General features: G+C 44.0%; 1 protein-coding gene across 4 annotated transcripts in view; it reads right to left on the bottom strand.

The window, feature by feature from the left end:
• Positions 1 to 21,818, bottom strand: part of LRGUK (leucine rich repeats and guanylate kinase domain containing) — a 118,278-nt gene that overhangs the window by 28,653 nt on the left and 67,807 nt on the right. For all 4 annotated transcript variants that reach the window (XM_067747060.1, XM_067747057.1, XM_067747058.1 and 1 more), the window contains 4 exons: positions 20,094 to 20,190; positions 15,904 to 16,017; positions 13,684 to 13,885; positions 12,964 to 13,059 (listed from right to left, as the gene is read on the bottom strand). In XM_067747060.1, coding sequence (XP_067603161.1) covers positions 12,964 to 13,059; positions 13,684 to 13,885; positions 15,904 to 16,017; positions 20,094 to 20,190 — 509 coding nt within the window. The remainder of the gene's footprint in view (positions 1 to 12,963; positions 13,060 to 13,683; positions 13,886 to 15,903; positions 16,018 to 20,093; positions 20,191 to 21,818) is intronic.

Genomic DNA, 21,818 nt, shown 5'->3' with positions numbered 1-21,818 from the left:
CAGACTAAATTGTGAAATCAGTTTAATAGGTCATGACCAGTGTGTTAAAGAATTAAGATTGAATAGAATAGAAGGTATCAGAGTTTATCACCACAGTGAAGGTATTTCATTATACCTTTGTTTCCTATGCATGTAGGTCTGTGTGTAGGTCATGATATTATGAGCTGTACCCCTAGTTACGGGTTTTGGACTAGAAAGTTTGAAAGCCACTGATCTAATGAGTATTAACTCTGCAATTTTCTAGTACTAGGCTCTCTATTTAATAAAATAGGCTGCCGGGTTCTTCAGAGCCAGCCAGCAGAGCTAGTTGTAGTGAACAGATCACAGATTATAAAAGGAACCTTAAATTTCAGCCAGTCGGACTAATCACCCAACCTAAGGAGACTTTCTGTGAGATTCCCATCACAGAGCATCTAAGTTATGGGGAGAGCCTGTCTGCTCCTCTGTACATGACTCTGACTCCTAGAAAGTTCTCATTAAGCCAAATCGAAATAGAATATTAGGGTGCTGCTTTCACAGGACAGCTTTTCATATGTGGGAATTTACTTCTATATAACTTTTTCTGAATACACACAGGCTTGTTGTAGAAAATTTACAAAATACTAAAAAGCATAAAAGAGAAAATAAAAATTACCCATAATCTAACAACCCAGAGCTGACAACTGGAACCATACTAGCTGTACCTCCTTAACCTGCTTTCTTCTTAATAAGTAACAAATATGTTCCCCTTCCAAAATTCTACAACATTTTTATAAGGGCAACATACAGCTGAACCAGAACTTTTGGCCCATAACTTATTTCTGAAATCCCATTAGCTGGCTTAATTATTTCCAGGTTTTATTACAAAGACATTAATATGAACACCCTTGTACATACCATATTTCCTTATAATTCTTGGATTGGAATTGCTAGGTTAAAGACATGCAGTATTTGGAGGCTTTGACAGGTACTGTAAAGCTGTCCCCAGAAAAGTTGTGCCCATTTACCTTCCCAATGATGACAGAGAAAGTGCACTGACCCTGAGCCTCACCGAGAACAGGCATTTGTTTTCCATCTTTGCCACTCTGGTACCCAAAAAAGTCTATTCTGTTTTGACTTAAGTGAGAGTGAAACTTAAATACTTTTTGACATATTTTTTGGCCATTTTTACTTCCCCTTCTGTAAATTACTACCAAATTACCCTTTGTCCAATTATCTTTTGAGGTTTGAAAAGAATTGATTTAGCTCTTTAAATATTTGAAGAAGGCTCTTGCACCCAGTGGAATTATCATCTCTGTTGATTTGAATACTAAATGCCAGACTTCTTTTAAAAAGCTGAAGATTGTATTAGCTAATAGAATGACTAAAGTCCACAACGTTCTTTTTTTTCCCCATAAAGATCCCTTTGCTGAGGAACATAGCATATGAAAGTGGTACAAACTTTGTTTGTAAATGTAGATGGAAAATGACAATTTTTTAAATATTTATGTTCTACAGTTAAAAAGCAGAAGTTCCCCTTATACTGAGAAAAATCAATAATAGCTGTTAAAAACCTCTCACCAAGGGAGGAGTTGGTAATCTTTTCTATTCCTTTCCTTGAACAACAAACAAAATGTCCAGCTGCACTGAATCTGAGATGTTAATACGACCAAAACACAAACACGAACCTGACACCATCATGGACCCCGGGGAAGGGCGTTAGAACTTCTTCTAAGTCAAAAGATGGGAAATTTGGCGTCTCACTTTGCATGAGAACCCTAATGAAAATGCAGGCCCAAATGCCTTAAGGAGCCTCAGAAACAGCTGCCCGAGGAGGAGACCAAGGAAATTTCTGTAGTTTTTCACCTCAGTGAGGTACTAGTGCCTCTAAAATGCCCCATACAAAGGTCCTAAAGGTGGGTGGGTATCCTGATTTTCCTCCTCTCTTTCACAGTCTGCACTCCCCCTACATCCAGTCCAAATATCTTGAATCTGCCCATTCCTGCCACAATGCCTTATTTCAGGCCCTTACTACCTTCCTGTCAGGACTAATGCAATAGCTTCCCAGCATTCCTGCTGCCATCTAAATTGCCCTCTTTAAAGTGATCCTCTACGCTGACTCGAAACAGATGCCTCTAAGATAAAAAATTTCACCATTCAATGGCTCCCCATTGTCAGAAGATCAAGTTTCCAATCTCACGAGCACAGCACAATGTGCCCTTTGGAGCTACGTACGCCTATAGCTCTCCTGACACTTCGGTCCAGAAGATGCTACGCCTGCTCTTCCCTCCACGCTTAGGCAGATGCTGTTCCCTCGTCTGAGACCTTCCCTTCCCTTCCATCAGTCTGCTGACTGCTCTGCAACCTTGAGGACTTGGCTGAAAAGATGACTTCCTCTTGGAAGTGTTTTCTGATCCAGTTCTCACATCCCAGCCTGAATTCAGTGGCCTTTCTTAGTATTCTTATGGCGTTCTGGGAGTTTCCTTCTCTATTTGATGTTAACCCTATCCTAGTGTGCTGTGGGGCCTCCAGCTGCCCTGATCACATGTAATGAACCTTCCTATCCGTCTCCCTTGAGAAGAGAGAGCTCCTTGGAGTATCCTCACCATCTTACTCTATGTAGAAACTATCACAGTGTCTGGCATATATGAAGTACTCAATCAATGCTTGTTGGGGGACTTGAACTAACTTAAGAAAAATAAGTTATGAGATGTTAAAAAATTCACCTTATTCATTTCATCTTGGACAAACCAGACAAATCAGAGTGTAATTATTAGTATAACATAGGCTCTTCATTATACAAGAAGAGTCCTGCATCCTGGATTATAAAAATATCAATTTTCTCTACTGCACTTGAAATAACATTTGACATACACACAATTTTTGTGGACACATGCTCTTTGTGTAAGATAAGACACGTTTACACAGGCATGTAGTCATCAGTTACATTTTTAAAATACAGGATGCCAAACCCAGCTTAACATGTATACATAGTAAGTACTCAATAAATATCTTGTGAATTCTTAAGAGTCAAATATTAAATTGGTTGCTCTGCTTACGTTATTCTCTTTTATGTGAATGCTAGGGTTCACAGGATTGAACCCAATGAGTATATCTAAATGTGCCCTGTCCCCAGCCAGAGTAAATTGGCTGTGGAATGAGCATCTGACCCACGCCGGGCCAATCAGAGTCTTTCCCTGAATATAATTTTTTAAATCTTAGGACCAAGGAGCATGTGAGTTAATTCCTTTCTGGTAGTGGGAGGTGCCAGATAGAATACCAAATGTAAAATTTAAGAGCTACTGATGGTCACATTCCCTGCCATATGCAGAAACTGATATATAGTCATTTATATCATAGAGAGGAAGCCAACATGGAGAAAAAAACAGAGAGGAGAAATGATAAGAGTCCTGGAGATGACAAGATTCTAGGAGATGACAAGGGTCCAGCAGATGACGAAAATACTGGAGATGATGACAGTTCTGGTTATGTTCAGAGATGGTCCCCAATCTCTCTGAGGTTCTGCTGCCCCTCTGCCCTCCCCAGAGTTTGGTTGAGTGACATACTCCCCTCCCTTCTAAAAGATTCACATAAGCTGGCTCAGGTTGGATTCCTGTCACTTGCCAGCAAAAGAATCCTGATGTTATGAATAGATAAATAAAAAATGGGTTCGCCTCAGTTTTCTCCCTACTAATTCTTTTAACCAGCTGGTTTGGCATAACGAAGGCATGAGCTAATTTACATGAGGTTCCCCTTCAAAGAGAGAAGGAAGGTGTCCATTTCAAACAAAATAAGTTTCAGGCAGTATAAGCCAATGCAAATCCGAAGCCCTCGATCACTTGTCATGGGAGTAAAAAACCTGTCCTCTTCCCACAAATTAACTGTGGGTTTGGAATGTTTGTGGGAGAGACCAAGACCCAGAAACTGCAAAGGATTCCTTTCTCAGAGTTCTTTTTGCTTCTGGATCCCTTGATAACGCAAGAAGCATGAGAGAATTTTCTAATCTACAAGTGAATTTTCCTAATGAATAAAAGAAAGCTTAATGGCAATTCAGCACTGCTTCTGCCAGAGCCTGAAGTCAGGTTGGAGTTCGTCCAAGTCTGGACACAACGCCTCCCGGCCGGCACCAACCTTTCAGACCAGCTCTCTCTGCTGGAGCAGGGGCACCGCTTGCTGGTATACCCCACCACAGGGCTGCTCTTCCAGGCTGCGAAGGTGAGCCACAAAGGTGGCACACATGTGCGAAGGTTAACTACCTTCTAATAATGCAACGGGGGGCCTCCCATCCATGCTGGCTAGGGGCTGCAGAGGGAAGCTGGTGTGCAGACCACAGCGCCCTGGCCATAGCTTTCCACTCTGCATAGCACTGCTTTACGGGGCGCAGACGTTCATGACCTGGTGGCCCAGGGACGGCTTACACCTTGGTGCTCTGCCTGCCCCGAGCTCACAGCCTACCCTTCCAGTTGCCCTGCTCCCCAGCAGACGCCTGATTCTGGGGTGCTCCCCTGTGTTTCCGGGTGCCTCTCTCTTTGGCTTGCTGCCTGGAAGCACCGTCCCTTTGGACAGAGCTCTCTCTGGTCTGACTGGTCCCCTGATGGGCTTGAGTCTCTTTGACAGGCTGCTGGGCGGGGACCACACCATGCCGCTCTGGGGGTGCGAAGCAGCCTCTCCCTTCTGAGACCTTCCCCTTCTATGAACCTCTCTTTTTTCGCCTTGGGTGCTCCCTGGGTGCTGACTCTGCAGAGGCCCCTCACTCTGGAGAGGTCTCCTTTGTGGGGGATGACCCCCTGGAGTTGGCTGATCACCGCTGAGGGTAGCTATATTTTCTTGAGATAATCCTCCAAAATTGTCTCTTTTCAAAGATGGTCCTTTCTTGGACCTGGCTACTTTCTCAACCAGGTCATTTGCGAGGAGGTTGGCATGGGCCTTTCTTCTGGAATAATGTACTTTTCCCCTTCTCTCTTCCTGTATCTGGGCATCTTTAGGCAATGGTTCAGCGTGGGATGGTTCAGGAATGGCTGGTGATTGGACTGTCCCTCTCCAGTCCCCCTGAGGGCTCCGAGGAGGCTGGGGGCCTCTGGGGGAGCCGGCTTACTCTGGGATTCTGGCTGCAAGGATGCCTCGTGGCCTCCAGGTGGTGCCCTTTTCAGCTGTGAGGGCCCTTTAGCTGTCTCTGTGGATAGGGTTTTTTTTTTCCTAGTTCCTGTCTGCTGTACTGGCTCTTGGTTTGGGGACAAGGCCTGTACATCTAGAATCTTCTTGCTGGAGGAGCAGCCTGCCTTGGGAGCGTGCCTCTCCTCTGCAGGCCTCAAATCATGAGGAGCGGCCCCCGTGTTCTGAGGCAGCTGTTCTGATAAGGGAGCGGGAATTCGAGGGAGCGTGACTACCTGAACCTCCCCTTCCTCGGGCGGATCGGGGGCGGCCTGTGGTGCCAGCTCCTGCCCCGGGGGCCTGATAAGGGGGAGCTTCACTTCCCTGACTCTCTCTTCCTGGACTTGCTGGGGACTGTGGCCCGGATGGGGGCTCAGGTTGTGTGGCTCTTTGGAATGGGGGGTGTTGGTGGGAGGAAGTTTGCTGGGGTCTCCTTCCTGAGCTAGCGGGGGCCTGGGAGAGGGAGTCATAGGTTGATCTGAGGCTGTTCCGAGAGCCTCCTGTCTGCTGGGTGGGGGGAGTTTGGGTGTGCGCCTCCGACTCTGGAGAGGAGCAAGGACCCGGGGCTGGGGCAGCCTGGTGGGAGCCAGCCGGCTTCTGGGAGGCAACGTCACCGGGTCTTCCCTGTCCTGGGTCTGTTTGGTACTGGTTGAGTCCTGGGGATGCGGCAATGCTGGGTAAGGAGTGTCAACCCGAACAACTTCTGCTCTGGGGATTCCCTCCTCCAGAGGTTGCTGAGAATCCCCCAGAGGTGGACCAAGCTTCTTGGCCTCGTCGGGACCAGAAGGATCTCTTGGAGGATCACGATGGGAACTGCCGGGTGGAAGACTGGCTGACCCAGTTTCCTCATCCTGGGTTCTCTGGGGGCTAAGGGATGTTGGGTCAGATCCCTGGGGAAGTTCAGAGCGGAGAGGGCCGGTGGGGGTTACCTTGGCCTCCCCTGATTCTTCATCCTGGTCCAGCTGAGGGCTGTGGGCTGACGGTGGGTCAGGGTGCTGAGAAGGCCCTTGGGAAGGAGTGATGGCAGACTGCCCCCCTTCACCTGCTTTCACCTCAGGTGTCGGGGCCTCATTCCCAGGGAGATTTGTGGTTACTGTTTTTGAAGAAAGATCTGAGTGTTGAGCATCCCCTTCCTTCCAGTTTGGGGATGAGTCTCGGGCCTGCTGGGGAACACCAAGCGCTGATGAGCTGGGCTGTGGCGGAGGCACAGCGCTGACCTGGCTATTGGGAGAACGCTCTTTTTGATGGGTTGCTCCCTCCTGAGTCAGCTCCTGGTTCTGGGAGGGAGCTAGGCTCTGATTTTCAGGAACCTTTGCAGGAATCTGCATTCCAGAGAGATGCTCTGTTATCTGGCCATCTGCTTGCAGTTTCGCCAAGTGCCTTGGGGATGGAACCAGGTGTGCTGGCACCCCAGAGGCAGTCTTCTTGCTAGAGGCAGCTCCCGCTTTAATATAAAAAGAAGTTAGCTAAAAACATCTTAACAAATACGATGACGTAACCTTAGAAATGAATAACCAAAAAGATCTTTTCTTTTTTTTGATGCACCTGGGATCTTGAAAAGAATAAAATTACACATATCGAAGAATTTAACCGTTCCTTCTCTGTGGGGATACTAGTGCCTATAATTCACTTATTTAGTGGAATTAGAGCAATATTTAGTCACCTGAAAACAGAAACTTTTATGAATAAACACAGAGAGGCTTCTTCACAGAACCAAAATTTATATCTAGGTCTGAAAGTGGCCAGAAAAGTTTCTAAGTGAATGAGATTTAAAATTTCACCACCTTAGGGGTCAATGCTGCTTTTCATGGTAGAAACTAGGGGATGGACAGCTAAGTCAGATGAAGCCCCATTTGTTTCCTTGTTTACCGGCCTTTTTCCTTGTCCCATAAAGAAACTGCGAGCTCTGTGAGGAGTCATGCCAGTTTACCAGTACCTAGCAAGGTGCAGAAGCTCAGCAGGCACTCTGTAAATAAGTGGTGAAAGGAGGAAGGAAGGAAAGAATAGATCTGATGGAATCACAAGGCACCATGGCTCAGGGAAGCTGCTCCTGAGGACCCACCATCCAAGCTGCTTGCCACCCCACCCCCAGGGCAACCACTTCCCTCCAAGTACTACCCTGGCTTCAAAAATGGGTCTCAGGGGCTTCCCTGGTGGTGCCGTGGTGAAGAATCCACCTGGCAATGCAGGGGACACAGCTTCGAGCCCTGGTCCGGGAAGATCCCACATACCGCGGAGCAACTAAGCCCGTGCGCCACAACTACTGAGCCTGCGCTCTAGAGCCCGCGAGCCACAGCTACTGAAGCCCGCATGCCACAACTACTAGAGGCCGCGTGCCATAACTACTGAAGCCCATGCGCCTAAAGCCCGTGCTCCACAATAAGAGAAGCCACCGCAATGAGAAGCCCGCGTGCCACAACAAAGAGTAGCCCCCGCTCGCCGCAACTAGAGAAAGCCCGCACACAGCAACGAAGACCCAATGCTGCCAAAAATAAATAAATAAATAAATTTATAGAAAAAAGAAATGGCTCTCAGAGGCCACTAATCATGCAGTGTTGCAGAAGGGGGTTGCTTCCTTTAGTCACCACCACTGGAGCATGTTCTTAGAGTGATTCTGGTCTCCTGACACAATCGCCCCAGCAGGCACTTGTTTAGGGTAGAAGCCCTGGTATGTTCTGGTGACCTGTATATCATCGTAACCCAGTCCTTAGGACACAGCTCTGAAATGCTAGTGGTCACTTCGGAGGCGGCACACCGGTCTGGAACAGCCTTGAAGAAACTAGTCTCAGCTTACTCTGGGGGAGACCTGATACTCAGAGAGTCCAAACCGCATCAGACCTCGGCGGTGAGCCCAGGGTGGTCTATTCCCAGAAGCCAGCCAGGCTCCTGGCCACCAGCCCTTCTCTCCCCACAAAGCAGGAGGTGCTCGGACTACTCCGGGTTCTTCCTGAACCTCCTAGCCTGGGAGTGTACCCCGAGCACCCAGTCAAGCCAGGTGTCTCCAGGGACCGGGAGGAGACGAGGAGAAAGGAAAACCTTACCACTTGGTGGGGTTTCTGAGCGGCTGCCCTGTTTGTCATTCTGATCACCCTAGTTTACAACAGTTATAAATTAAAACACAAACTTAGTCAAGAAACAAGGTTAAAATAAAATGTGAGAACAGTAAAAATATCTAGACTAGGCAAGTTCATAGAGACAGAAAGAAGATTAGAGGTCACCGGGGGGCTGGCCGGGAGTGGGGCGGGGTGGGTGTTGGTTATTTTGCTCAATGGGTATAGAGTTTCTGTTTGGAGTAGTAAAAAATATTTAAAATAGGCAGTGAATACAATTAATGCCTTTCAGGTGTACATCTAGAATGGCTAAAATGGAAAATTTTATGGTTTGTTGTATTTTTTAACAAAACAGAAAAATATAAGAATAGTGAAATCCAATGCTGAAGGTTCTTTCCATCTAAGCCCTCCTGGTTTCCTATGATCAGACATGAGTTTTTCCCCCCACTTTTGCAATTTAACAATTCACATAATTTGCCAAGTGATACCATGACCTTTATTAGGGACAAAGGCACCACTTTATGGACTAGTAAATTGCTCAATTTTCCCCTCTTTGACTCATCATCACCATCATCATTTTTATCTATCATTAGTCAGAATTCTAAATAATGATTTTCAAATAAAATTTTATTTTATGATCTCTATAGCGAGAACTCAGGGTGGTGGTTGGATCAGCTATTTAAAAGCTTTGCAGGAAGTACTATTCCAGAAATCAGTTGTAAAGAGACAAATGGAGAGTAAAGGCATGCCAATATACTGAGTTCTGAATATAGTGAGTTCTTCCTTATTTTATAGACATAATATTGTTTACTCAGGAGTTTTTTAAATCTTCCTGCTTTAGAAATGAATATTACCTGCATTGTTATAGGGGAAAAAAAGACAATTCGGTACCTTAATTGATATACATTTTTAATTAACGGTAGATCTTGAGGGTTTATAATCACTCTGTACCCAAAGTTACTATTTTATACATGCATCTAATGGAAATTTAATTAGTGTCTCCTCTGGTGAAGGTTTGCACTTCTGGGTCCAGGCTGATGGGCCGCTGTACTGAAATCTGGATAAACATTGGGCTTTCTTTCTTCACTTTATTCCACTCTTATCATTAAGAGCAGAATTTAAAATTGCATTCTCAGTTACAAATTAGTAACATGGAATTACTAAAGATAAAGCTATGTATTATTACTTCAAATGTTTGGCAATCATTTTCACTTTGCACTGACACAGGATTACTGCTTCTATGAAAACAACGCCGTTGTCCATCAGATTTCTCTCTGTACTGAAGCTGAATATACAGATGGACGCTCTAGCCTAATTAGGGAAAACCTCAACTCTGGAAGATCAGATTCTAAAATGTTCCAGAATATCATATAGAGTTGTTTGGGTTTTGTTTCTTAGAAATGGGAGTTCAAGTGATTTCTCTAATCAAGTTAATGATTATTGATGAAAGTTGGAATGCAAAACTAAGGCTTCCCATTTCCAGTCCAGTTTTTTAATTGCTCAGACAAAAAAACTGGCTTTCCTAGAATCTTAACTATTTTTAATTTCTTACCTTTGACAGCTCAGTTATACATAAAAATTATTCCAGTATACTAAAATTATGGATTTTTGCTTCTAGGGATCCCATTTACATTTATGTAAGTTATGTACGTCTTTACGTAGATATAGCTAAACCACAGAACCTAAAATCGGAGTGATCCAGCTCAGAGGGGAGGCCAAGAGTTGAGAACCAGCCAGGCCTGTGGCAGTGACCCTCTGGGGCTCTGGGCCCTCCTCAGGGAGTCACGAGATTCATTTTGAGGTGATTATGGTTGGGCTCTGCTCTCCTGCACTGCACCTGTTAACATCTGGCCCGCGTGTACCTCACAGCCCTGAGACTCAGAGGGGCCGCTGGCTCTACTCCTGGGCCACCAGAGACACTTACTTATAAGCTTATTAATAAGGACTATGTTAATTACAATTTTTAAATACTTGAATAATATATGGCTTCCACAAAAATCACGTTATGTGCAAATTTATCCTTAAACTATCAACTGAAAAAAAGTAACTTCCTCCACAGATGAACTGTATAAATAAAATAAAGGGTTTGGCTTCTTAAGAAAACACATTAGTTTACAAATAGTAAACTTGTCAGAAAAACTGGCGTCTATTGAGGTCAATGATTTGGTATATTAAGTACAAACCTGCCCATCTACTTTTAAAAGCTGGGATTCAATTAGTCAGTAACTGGATGGACCAGTTTCAGGTATTAAATGTATCTGAGAGTGAGAACACTCTTACTTACAAATTCCATAATTCATACTTTTCATTAAATCAGACAGGTCTAACCTAATTAGTCCAAATAAATGAAGTTTCATAAAACCCTTCAAAACAGGAGTCTATTTTCCTATGCGCACATTATCTGGTCTGTTAATTTGCCAAGTGGCAGCTACAGCCAGTACTCAAGTGCTCCTGATGGCTGCAGAGCAGGGCAAGCTGGGGGCCGCACCCCGCCGCCATGGAGGCTGAGTCTTGCTCAAGAACCACAGTTGAGAGGCGCCCTCAGTGCTGCTGATGGAAAACCACGCTTGTCTCTGTTGCTCGGAACTGCTCAGGCTCAGGGGATCGACTCAGCTTTCTCCAGACCCCCGAGGGGCTGATTTAAAAGCCACAGCACCAACTTATGAATTCACAATGGGAGATGGGCCTGGCACAGGGATGGGGTAGGCTGCTCTCACCTAGGGGGCAGCCCCATGGGAACAGATCCATGCAGGGGACCAAATTAAACATCAGAGGTTGCTGGACTAGCAAAGATTTAAAGCAAAGGGAGCCAGATTTCCTCAAGAGAAACTTCCATGGAGCTTCCATGGAAGCCTCATTAGATGCAACTGGACAGGCTCAGCTTTCTAAAGAACAGACCTGACGTGGAGGAGGAGGCCGTGCGGGATGAACACCACCCAATGCTCACTGGACGTCCTCCTCCGTGACACAGCACAGCCCTCCCTCCGCCAGAGGGGCCCACTTTCACAGCACGCACTTTCTTCTGGTACTTTCCGGCTACTTGTCTCCTAGGAGACTCAACTGGAAGGAAAACCTCGGTCATTATCTGTTGGTTGTTACCATTTTCACACCGACCTCATTCCAGAATTCCATGGGCACCTGATCTGGAGAAAGTGTGTAGAGTTGCAAAGCAGCACCGTTAGTTTGAACTCCGGCAAAACCGTGACCGGGCCTGCTTCTGCCTGGCCAGGATGCAACCCGGCCAGCAAGATCCTACGTGGGCAGAGTCACAAAGGCTAAACCACACGTACACACAAAGCTGTGGCATCGGCACAGCATCGGCACAGCAGCAAGAGTCTTACGTTATATTCTACATTATGTGATACGTGAATGCAGTTCAGTCCACTGGGGGGACATGCTTTTTATTATTATTATAGTGGTGGTAAAACATAAAATTGTAACATGTAACATAAAATTTGCCATCTGAACCATTTTTAAGTGTATGGTTAAACACACTCACATTTAAGTGTATGTTAAGCACACTCACATTGTTCTGCAACCAATTCTCAGAACTCTTTCCATCTTGCAAAACTGAAACTCTGCCACCATTAAACAATGCCCCTGTTCCTCTCTCCCCCAGCCCCTGGTAACCACCCTCCTTCCTTCCGTCTCCGAATTTGTCTACTCTGGGTACCTCATATAATTAGAATCATGCAGTATATGTGTTTTTGGTTATTTCATTTAGCAGAATGTTCTCAAGGTTTATCCATGTTGTAGCGGGTGTCAGAATTTCCTTCCTTTTTAAGGCTGAATACTATTCCCTTGTACATATAAACCATATTTTGTTTATCCATTCATCTGTCAATGACTGCTTGGGTTACTTCCACCTTTTGGCTACTGTACTGTGAATAATGCTGCTGTGAACGTGGGTGTACAAAGGCTGTGCAACACCTGCTTTCAGTTCTTTCGGTTCTTCCACCCAGCAGTGGAATCACTGGATCATACGGTAATTCTATTTTTAATCGTTTTGAGGAACCACCATACTGTTTTCCATGGCAGCCACACCATTTTACATTTCTAATTTCTCCACATCCTTGCCAGCACATTTTCTATTTTTTGTTTTGTTTTGCTTTTTCATAGTAGCCATCCTAAGGGGTATGAGGTGGATTTGGGGGGAAGCTGTTAAATACATCTCAAAATACTCATGTACTAAAATTCTAATTTAGGGCTTTAGAATTCCTAGATTCCAAGGAGATGCACGCATATATCCCACGTCATGTGCTGTGCATGATTCATGAGGCAGGTGGGGAGCATTAATTCCATCTAACAAGACAGAAGCTCAGAACAGCTAAGCAGCCTGTCCCAGGGGGCAGCAGGGCCAGGACCAGGCTCACATCCCCCGACCAGTGCTCTTCCGTTATACTCTGTAGTGCAACATTTTGAGGACTATGGAAATGCAAAGAAAGGGGGAGAGAATCTCTTGGATTGGGACAATGCTGTGAAGCAGAACACCACCTCAGCCCCCTTAGGAGCCAAACTTCCAGGAGGTGGAGTTCTGAACTGTGGGGCTGACCCATACCTACCATGAGTAGGTACTCCAAGGTACTGCTTAAAGGAAAGTCTTGTGAGGTCCATTATGGTCACCTTGACAAGCAGAGGGACTGGCCCAGAGGGCTGACTCATGCAGCTTATTTGTGGGGACCAGAGGAAGTACAGGGATTAAAGAGTCAGAACCAGCCCCATGGGAACAGGTTGATGAGTCCCCAAATAACAACCCACAGATTTGTTTTCCTTTCCATGCCGAACAAAAGGGACAGAGCAGTACCTGTGGTTGGAGCCAAACTCTTGGCAGTTGCCTCCGACAATCCAAGGTATTCTCTAATGAGCTGACTCAGAGTTTGGTAGGCAACATCCAGATCATCTACAGTAAGGAAGAGAATGTATGTTAAAGCAACAGAATTATATCAAAATAGAGCCAATCTGTGGTGATGGTTTTTTAACTAGATCTATTTTTATGAATACTGTGGTAGGCAGAATTCTAAGACCCAATGACACTTCACCCTTGTATAATCACCCCCCCCCCCACTTGAGTGTGGGCAGAACCTGTGAACATGATGAGCTACGACTCCTGTGATTACGTTAGGTTATATGGCAAAGGGATTTTCACGAATGTAAGTAAGGTTACTTATCAACTGAGTTTGGGCTAATCAAAAAGGAGATTATCTAGGTGGGCCTACTCTAATCACATGATCCCCATAAAAGGAGGTTTTCTGGTTGCAGAAGAGGAAGGCAGAGACTCGAAGCATGAGTAGGATTTGATGGGCTATTGCTGGCCTGAAAACGGAGGGGGCCATGTAGGTAGGACCTGAGAGCAGCCTCAAAAAACTGAGGGTCACCCTTGGCAGATAGCCAGCCAGCAACCAGGGACCTCAGTCCTACAACCACAAGAAACTGCATTCGGTCAACAATAAGAAGGTACTTTAGAGCAGATTTTTCCCCAGTAAACTTACACTTCAAAAATAAAACTTTGCTGAAAGTTACTGACCTGCATTGATTACTGCATCAAAATATCCTGGATATTTCTGATGAATTTTAATATAAAGGTCTACTCTGGAGACAGCAAATTCAATCTCTATACGACTGAATAATCCTTTTCTCCTCAAGTAGCCCTCATATTTTTTCTTGTCCATGGGTACCACCAGGATGTATCGAGGCTCAAAATAGGAATGTTTTAAACTTCTTACACCCTATGCATTTAAAGAAAAGATAATCAGTTAGAAACAGAGACACAATTTAGAAATCATTTAGAAGATACGTGACAACATGGGTGTAATAAGTACTGAGGAATTTATTTTACCTGTATAATTAGCTATTATTTTCCTACAAGTATCCCAGGATTAGGTTACTTCTCTCTGCTCATCAAATATCACATTATCACTGGAAAAATAAGAATTTGTCCTACCTGGTTATCCTCTAACTAATCATTCTAATGCATATGACTCTTAAAAGAGAAAACTGCTAGAGACAAATAGGTATGCTCACTGCATCTTTATTACTGAAAAGTAATTTCAATTCTACATTTCAAAAGGCATCCTTGCAGCCCCAGGAGATAGAGATCTTACCATAGAGCAAGGCTCCTCTGTTACCCTTTTGTCATCAACTTGGGCCCTTCCTGTTCCTAAACCAGCAACCTGGTTGGCTGGTTCCTATCATATCTCACAGCCTGTACCCAGAGCATGGGAAGGCCAAGCTCATGATAACCTGCTAACCGGGAGCCCACACAACCAGGGAAGCAGTGGCAGGTAGTGCTCTGAGGATCTGGAGGGCTGGGTCAGGGCTGCAGCTCTCCAGCTTCTGTGACTCTGTGCAAATCCCTCAAGCTCCCTGAGTAATCAGGGTCCTCATCTGTGAAATGGAAGAGCTACTCCAAATGGACTCTAAAGTTTCTTCCACCTCAATCCTACCATCAATAATTTAACTCAATGTTCAAAATCTTTGTTTTTAAAAATTCAGAGGGAAGAAATACAGGATCTTTTCAAAAACAATGTCTACAAGAGTCAATGATGAGGACAGTTGGGAAAAATGGTTTAGCTCGGAAGAGTCAGGAATAAAGCCTGGTTTATGGACTCAACCTCTTAGAAATGAGCAGGAGAAAGCTCTCAGGAAGGAAAAAAGTAAAACAGGGGCCAGAACTCAGAACCATTAAACTGGAAAAAGTTAGACACAGGAGCTGGTGAGTCTGCACTCAAAGTTGCATTAATTTTTGTTTCTGCCATGTCCAAGGAAGACATTTTAGGGAAAAGGTCTTTCTTTTGGCTAATTAGCATAGAAACAAAGTAAACCTTCTTAAGGATGCACAACAAATCAACTGCAGAATGATAAGAATTGCAGGATTTTTAAGTTAGGAAAATTAACGAACTGGAAGAAATGTGACCAGTTTCACTGAAGTGAGGCAACACTTAGACCAATACAAAGGGCTGAAAAGGAATCCCAGTCTCCTGCTCTTGGAAGTCAGAGAGGAAAAAAGTTTTAAGGGAGATTCAAGTCGATAGTAAAGGAAAACCAAAAAACCAATCAACTGTCTTTGAAGATCTCAAATAGTTAATAAAGCCACATATTTTTAAAATAAATGAGTAGGAAATTCCTGGTTTTACTCTGGAGTTGATTTTAGAGAGACTTCTGTATATTCTAATTACAGAAGATCACTGGGGGAAGATACTGGGGAAGAGAGAAAGATCTCCTGAAATCTGCAAGTCTAAATTGCTCAAAGTATGAAAAGATAGTAAACCAGTGAGCAGCTGGAATCAAATGGCAGCATGGCCCATGCGCCTTCCCTGGAGAAGGAAGGGACAAGGTCAGTGGCAGGGCCCTGCCACTGTCCTGTGTGGACAGGGAACCAGTTCCACACCCTGTAGGAAACATTTTATCTGATATCACTTATACAGAGACCAGTGCTCTAAAAAGAAAAACGGATAATTTAGTGAGGAGATAACTTAGAAAATAAATCTTGAGTGGCAGTTTTACTCCATAGCGTTTGGGTGATGTCTAGTATTGTAATCCAACTCCTGTCATTTGAATTATTTGTATCTTTCTTCCCCTAAGCTAATTACGAACTTAAAATCTCACACATCTGTATGCATTCCTCTTGGGCCTAGCAGTGTTCGGCCTACACACTGTAGATCCACACACTGCAGCCCCCTCCCCAATCCCACATATATACACATTTACGCATTAAAAAGAAATCGACTGAATGAAAAGCACTTACTTCTATTTCCATATGAACACAGCTTGCTAAACCATCTCTTGCGATATCTTCTATGGTGTCCCTACTTAATCCATACTTGTGATTACCGTAATTAAAGGTCAGAATAAATTTCCCCTGCAATGTAAGAAGTGCAAAGATTTTCCTGTAACAGCTGCCATCACGGAATTTAATATAAATAAAATGATTTGATGTCTTACTTTTATACGATTCCACAAAACGTATAAATATTAGCAATTGTATAAGGATGACAATGGGTTGATGAAACTTAATACCAAACTGATACAGAAATTCATTCACAATTCCCAGCTGGCCAAAAAATATTAGGCTTTTGGAAATAACCAGCTGACCAAACGTTAGAGCGGAGTAAAGGCAGTGAAGCTTATGATAAACAGATCATTTTGCTTACTTACCCACTTCCTGCCAAACCTGCACTATAAACCTTCATTACTGAGAAAGCAAAACTAATAGTTCACCCTTTGCCTCAGCCATTTCAGCTATGCCAGTACACCAGGTCTCCCCCAAAAGCTTCCATTCTCAAGTGCCTTGCATTCCCAGATAAGCCTGAAGGCCATGAATTACAGCGACATCCATAAACCTTTGCATCCTGAGATAAGCGATGAAAAACAGACCCATCCTGCTTTTCCTTATAAACATAGCTTTTTATTGAAACTGCCCCAAATGTATTCAGCATCAGTATTGTGTGCCCTCTAGTCATCTGAGGTACAAATACTGCCTTCTCTCTGTATTCTGGAAGCCCAGTTCTTCCTGAAACTGTAGTCTCGTGCAAAAAAAAAAAAAAAGCAAGTAGAACACATCTCTCAAAATTGTTTGAACTGGACTTCCCTGGTGGTGCAGTGGTTAAGAATCCGCCTGCCAGTGCAGGGGACACGGGTTTGAGCCCTGGTCTGGGAAGATCCTACGTGCTGCGGAGCAACTAAGCCCGTGCGCCTCAACTACTGAGCCTGTGCTCTAGAGCCCACGAGTCACAACTACTGAAGCCCACGCGCCTAGAGCCCGTGCTCCTCAACAAGAGAAGCCACCGCAGTGAGAAGCCCACGCACAGCAACGAAGAGTAGATCCGGCTCGCCGCAACTAGAGAAAGCCCGTGCGCAGGAATGAAGACCCAACGCAGCCAAAAATAAATAAATGTATTAAAAAAAATTGTCTGCCTTTTCCTTTGATGATATTATATTTATTAGACAACAAGATTTAATCTAAACTGGGATGTTGATGACAACAGAAGGAATAAAAATGTGGACATCCTTAGCCACCGTGACTCCTCAGATAACATGATTTTGAAATAAATAATGAAGTGAAAACTCCCAAGGCCAAATCCCATCAATTGAAGCCCAGCAAAAGGCAGCGCCGTCATTAAAAACAGTAGCAGTCAGGGGTCTTTGATGCTGCCCTGTGCCTCCTGGCCCAAATGTTCTGGAGATTTGCGTGTGTGTATGTTGTGGGGGGGGGGCGCTGCCTGGCGGGGGGTTGTTAGAAGGCTAGGAGACATACGGTGTCCCTCAGGAGGGTGGGTCTCTGGGGGATGTGTCTGTTGCGGGTGATGAGGAAAACCCCCATCCACCATAATCAGAAGACATTTATGTCATATATTCTATAAGTTAAAGACCCAGCAATAAATATCCTTTTACTTTACTCCCTCAATGTCATACTGTGTTCTTTGGGACAAATACTGTGACTCCTTTCCTTTTACTATCTATCTATATTATATCTATATAGACAGACACCTGAGTCTCCCGTCAGGTACGCCATACTTTATCTTGTTTACTGTGACTCACTCTGTTTTCATAATGTATATTTGAATCACTTTTCAGATATATACTATGAGTTTGTTTACTTGTGTGTACAAGGGCCTCCCTCTGTGGATCCCAAAAACATTTTCTGGAAGGATGTAAGGTTGGGAGAAATCTTGCACTGTACTAGTGTATGTAAAACAGGCCTTGTTCAACTGATTTGTTAAGAATTGAGATGAGTGGTCCCCCAGCTTCTGGAGGGTGATACTCCTTTCACCGCTTCCTGCCTGTGGATTTCTCAATAAACAGCAATAATCATACCTCAGAGACCTCCAGATCTGTGATCTTACTTCCACAAGAGTACAAGAGTCTCTGCAGGTAAGTGACTGTGTATATAGGCTTAAGAAGGGTTCACGCGTCTGTGGGCACATGGGGGGATGATCTTTGTTTTTGGGGAGGGTGTGGAGTGTATATGGAAGCATGTGCTAGTCTATGTGTACCTGTCAGAGTGGAGAGGTGTGACTGTCCACAGCAGGCATGCTGGGGTGGGGTGTGCCCAGGCTGTCTGTCAAGGGGTACTGTGACTTGGGAGGGGGCAGGCTGGCTAGGGGAACGTGCATGGAGAGGGGCTCTGTGTACAGAGGCTGAGTGTGTGGGCGTGGTTGGCTCACCTGACAATGTGTCACGAGTTTCTAATCTCTAGGTTTGTCTCTCTTCACGAAACAGCCTCAAGCTCACTTGAAAGAAAAGAAGATTTGAAGCAAAATTCAAGTTGAATATGATGATGCCCTTACAGTGAAGTAATATGTTAGCAGAAGCAGGAAAAATGAGTACTTCTCAAACACACAAGCACTCTCATAGAGGGAGTAAAACTAGAAGACTAAATATAGTACAAAACTACAGTGATTTCTCAGACTAGGAACTGAACCAGACTTACTTGATTACAGATATGATAAGGTATGAAACATCAGAGGAGCACATGGGGCACTGAGAACAGTGGAACTAAATCAAGAAAAAATGCCCCAGACTCTAACAAGAAATTAACATCAATTTTGGGAACTAGCTGTCTTTCAACCCAAAGAGTCTTAAGAGAATGCTTCTTACTAATATCAAGATAACTCCTCAGGTTTCTCTTAACGGCTTTTAGAAATATAAAGTCTCAGACTACCCTTGGTACATAAAACCGAACTTCTAAAACATAGCCCTAGGAGAGAAACTCATAAAGAATTTCCAAGATGTTCTTTTGACAAGATTAAAGGGAAAATGGCCTAGGGATTATAGTGTTTTTTCACTTGGGTTTCTCTGTGAATGCAAGAGAAAATACGCACCATGTGTAAAGCTGGTCATTCAAAATTAAACTCGTGGCAACTGCAGAGCCTATGCTTAAATGCTCCACAGTTATGAGCACTGAGGTATAAGCCAGGTCTATTATCTGGGGATGGGGCAGAAAAAGAATGGAGGATGGAGAAGGGGAGGGAGGGGAGGAGGGATGTAGCTGTAAGAGTATCACTGGTTAGATGGTAATCTTTCAAAAGCAGAAGCATAGACTAGTCCTTAATCCCGTCCTTCAGGAAGCTTCAGGGGAAAAAAAAAAGAGTTGTGTAGGATTCATTTGGTGATAGAAAAAATGATAATATAAACAAAAATAAGGCCCAAGGTGAAGAGAAAATAAAAGGCTTACAGATCCATCGGTAGTGATAAAGATATGAGATGTTCTTTCTGTTTAACTGAAGTCATGGGTGAATAAGGTCGCCCAGAGCTCCAATGAAATGAACAAGGGCAGGGTAGTTATCCTCACCTAGGAAAGACACAGACCTCAAAGAAATGAGGAAACTTCTCCTGTCTACTGTCGAGAGCTTCCACATGCATTAATGACCTCCAGGACTTAGGACTTCTCAACACAGCGATGTTATGGTGGAAGGTCAAGTCTGTGTATGTGTCCAGGGAAGACCAACTGGCTGGGACACACCAGTGTGAAATGGTGTTTAGGGTCACAACAATTAGAAAGCACCAGTGATACCAAACAGAGGGAGTGGTCTCGGGACAGAACACGCCGCCCCCAACCCCCGGTAAGGGCTCCATTCCCAAGCTTGCTGCATCACATCAAGTCTTTGGGAATTGTTTATCTTGAGTCAAATCTGACCAATAGAGCAGCACCTGATAAACACAGATCTCAAGATCTTTTCGTGGTGCTTTCTTCCATTTTCTTAAAACGTCTATTTATTCAGTGTCATTGGAAATATACAATATTTTCTCCAAGATCATAAAATAAAGCAGCATGTGAACAGTGATGTATCAAATGGTTTAAGAAAAGAACCAACTCAATAAGAACACATCTCTCAGGAAAAACACAAATATAATTCTCTTTCTTAACACTATTTCCTAATATTTCTACCACAGAACATACATTTCTCGTGCATTAAATATAAAGAGCAGTCTTACCATGTTTAGCATTTCATCAAAAACTTCTTGAGAGATAAAATGATAATCAACCCGCTCCCCTTCTCCAAAGTACGGCCGTCTTGTGGTGTGACAGGCCCTGAAAACAGAATGCAGAGAACTTCGTCTCTTTCTATTAGCTTGAAATTCAAAATGGAAAAGGTTTTGGTGTAAAGTGTGTTTTCAAAAATTAAAATTGATCCACGAAACATCAAGTAACATTGTTCTGAGAACCCTGAGCTCTGGCAGTGCTAGACTACATCCACTTGCTAGACTTCATAGGGATTATAAAAACTTTTAGATTATCGACACCAAACTTTCATTCATTGTTCTTTATCACCTTCTGAATCACCACCTCTGACATCACATCATAATACTTTAAGAAGTATAACAGTATTTATTACCCATACACTTTCCACCCAAGTGCTTTCATGCTCTCTCTGATCTATGGGCTTTTTCTGTAACGCTTCCCTCCCCGCTCCTCTGCCAGGTTAGCCCACTTGTCTTCAGGACTCAATTTAAGGGTCACCCCCAAAAGGCCTTTCCTGACCACCTGTGGATGGGTTCTGCACCTCTTCTTTATCCACCCTGAGCCTCAGTGCCTGCCACCAACTCCTCCCAGCCCCCTATTCAGGACCCCATCTCCTCTGCTGCTTGAGGGCAGAGACCAGCTCATTCTTTATTCCTGCCACACTTATCAGTACTATGTACGAACCTCCCATGGGAAGCCATGATTCCAAAGCTGAATGGCATTCTCAGCTCAACCAAAGAGGCCTTTTCTGCCCACTACCTGAAATAGCATCCCTACCCCAGCCCACCATGCCCCCAATTACTCTCCATCACCCAAACTGCCTTCTCTTATCTGTTTTTTCCTATCTTCTCCAGCAGGACATACAAATCATGAGGAGAGGACTTTATCTTGTTGATCTTATCTGCCACTGCATTCCCAATGCCTGGCCCACAGTAGGCATTTACTAAAGATTTGTGACATGAATGAATTAATCAAACATGTTAAGTGGATGGCAGCTGTGATGAGCTCCATTTTAAGATGACTATAAAAATGACTTGCCCGAGGCCACAGAGCAGGCCAGTATCGGTCCCAGAACTAGACTATGGGGCTCCCATCTAGACCAGGACTGTTGATTTCAGACCATGCTGACTTCCCAATGTTAAGTTCTGGGAACACAAACTGATTTTTAGATTATCCTATGGTTTTAAAACAGGAGATGCAGGTAGCTAGACACTTGACATACTATTTCATTGACTCCTCACAGAAAGACATGAGGTAGGTGCTACTGTTTTTATTTTACAGATGATGAAACTGAGGCACAGCAGTAAAGTAACGTGACTAAGTAACAACCACAGGATGACACCAAAGTCAAGTCCTTTTAGTATCACACTAAGAGGGTAAACTCACAACCTCAAAATCTTCTCCACTTCAAAGTCAAAGACAGACAAACTTTTCTAATTCATACCGCTGTTCCCCTTCCTTAAAATCAAGAATTAGCTATACTATAAATTTAAAGGTCTTAACATTACATTTAAATTGTATACACAGGAAAGAGCACATTTTAAGAGAAGGCTGTCAAAACACCATGACGTTTGTTGTGCTGTTTGCATGCACTGGAATTTCTTTATACCCCTTGGCAGGGACCTGAGACCTTCTGTCTACTGGTGTCCTTGACAGTCAGGATAGATAACTCGCTGACTTGGCATCCTGTACCACAC

The sequence above is a fragment of the Pseudorca crassidens genome, chromosome 8, assembly GCF_039906515.1.
Source record: "Pseudorca crassidens isolate mPseCra1 chromosome 8, mPseCra1.hap1, whole genome shotgun sequence".
NCBI lineage: Eukaryota > Metazoa > Chordata > Mammalia > Artiodactyla > Delphinidae > Pseudorca > Pseudorca crassidens.
This window is presented reverse-complemented; position numbering and strand designations above follow the sequence as displayed.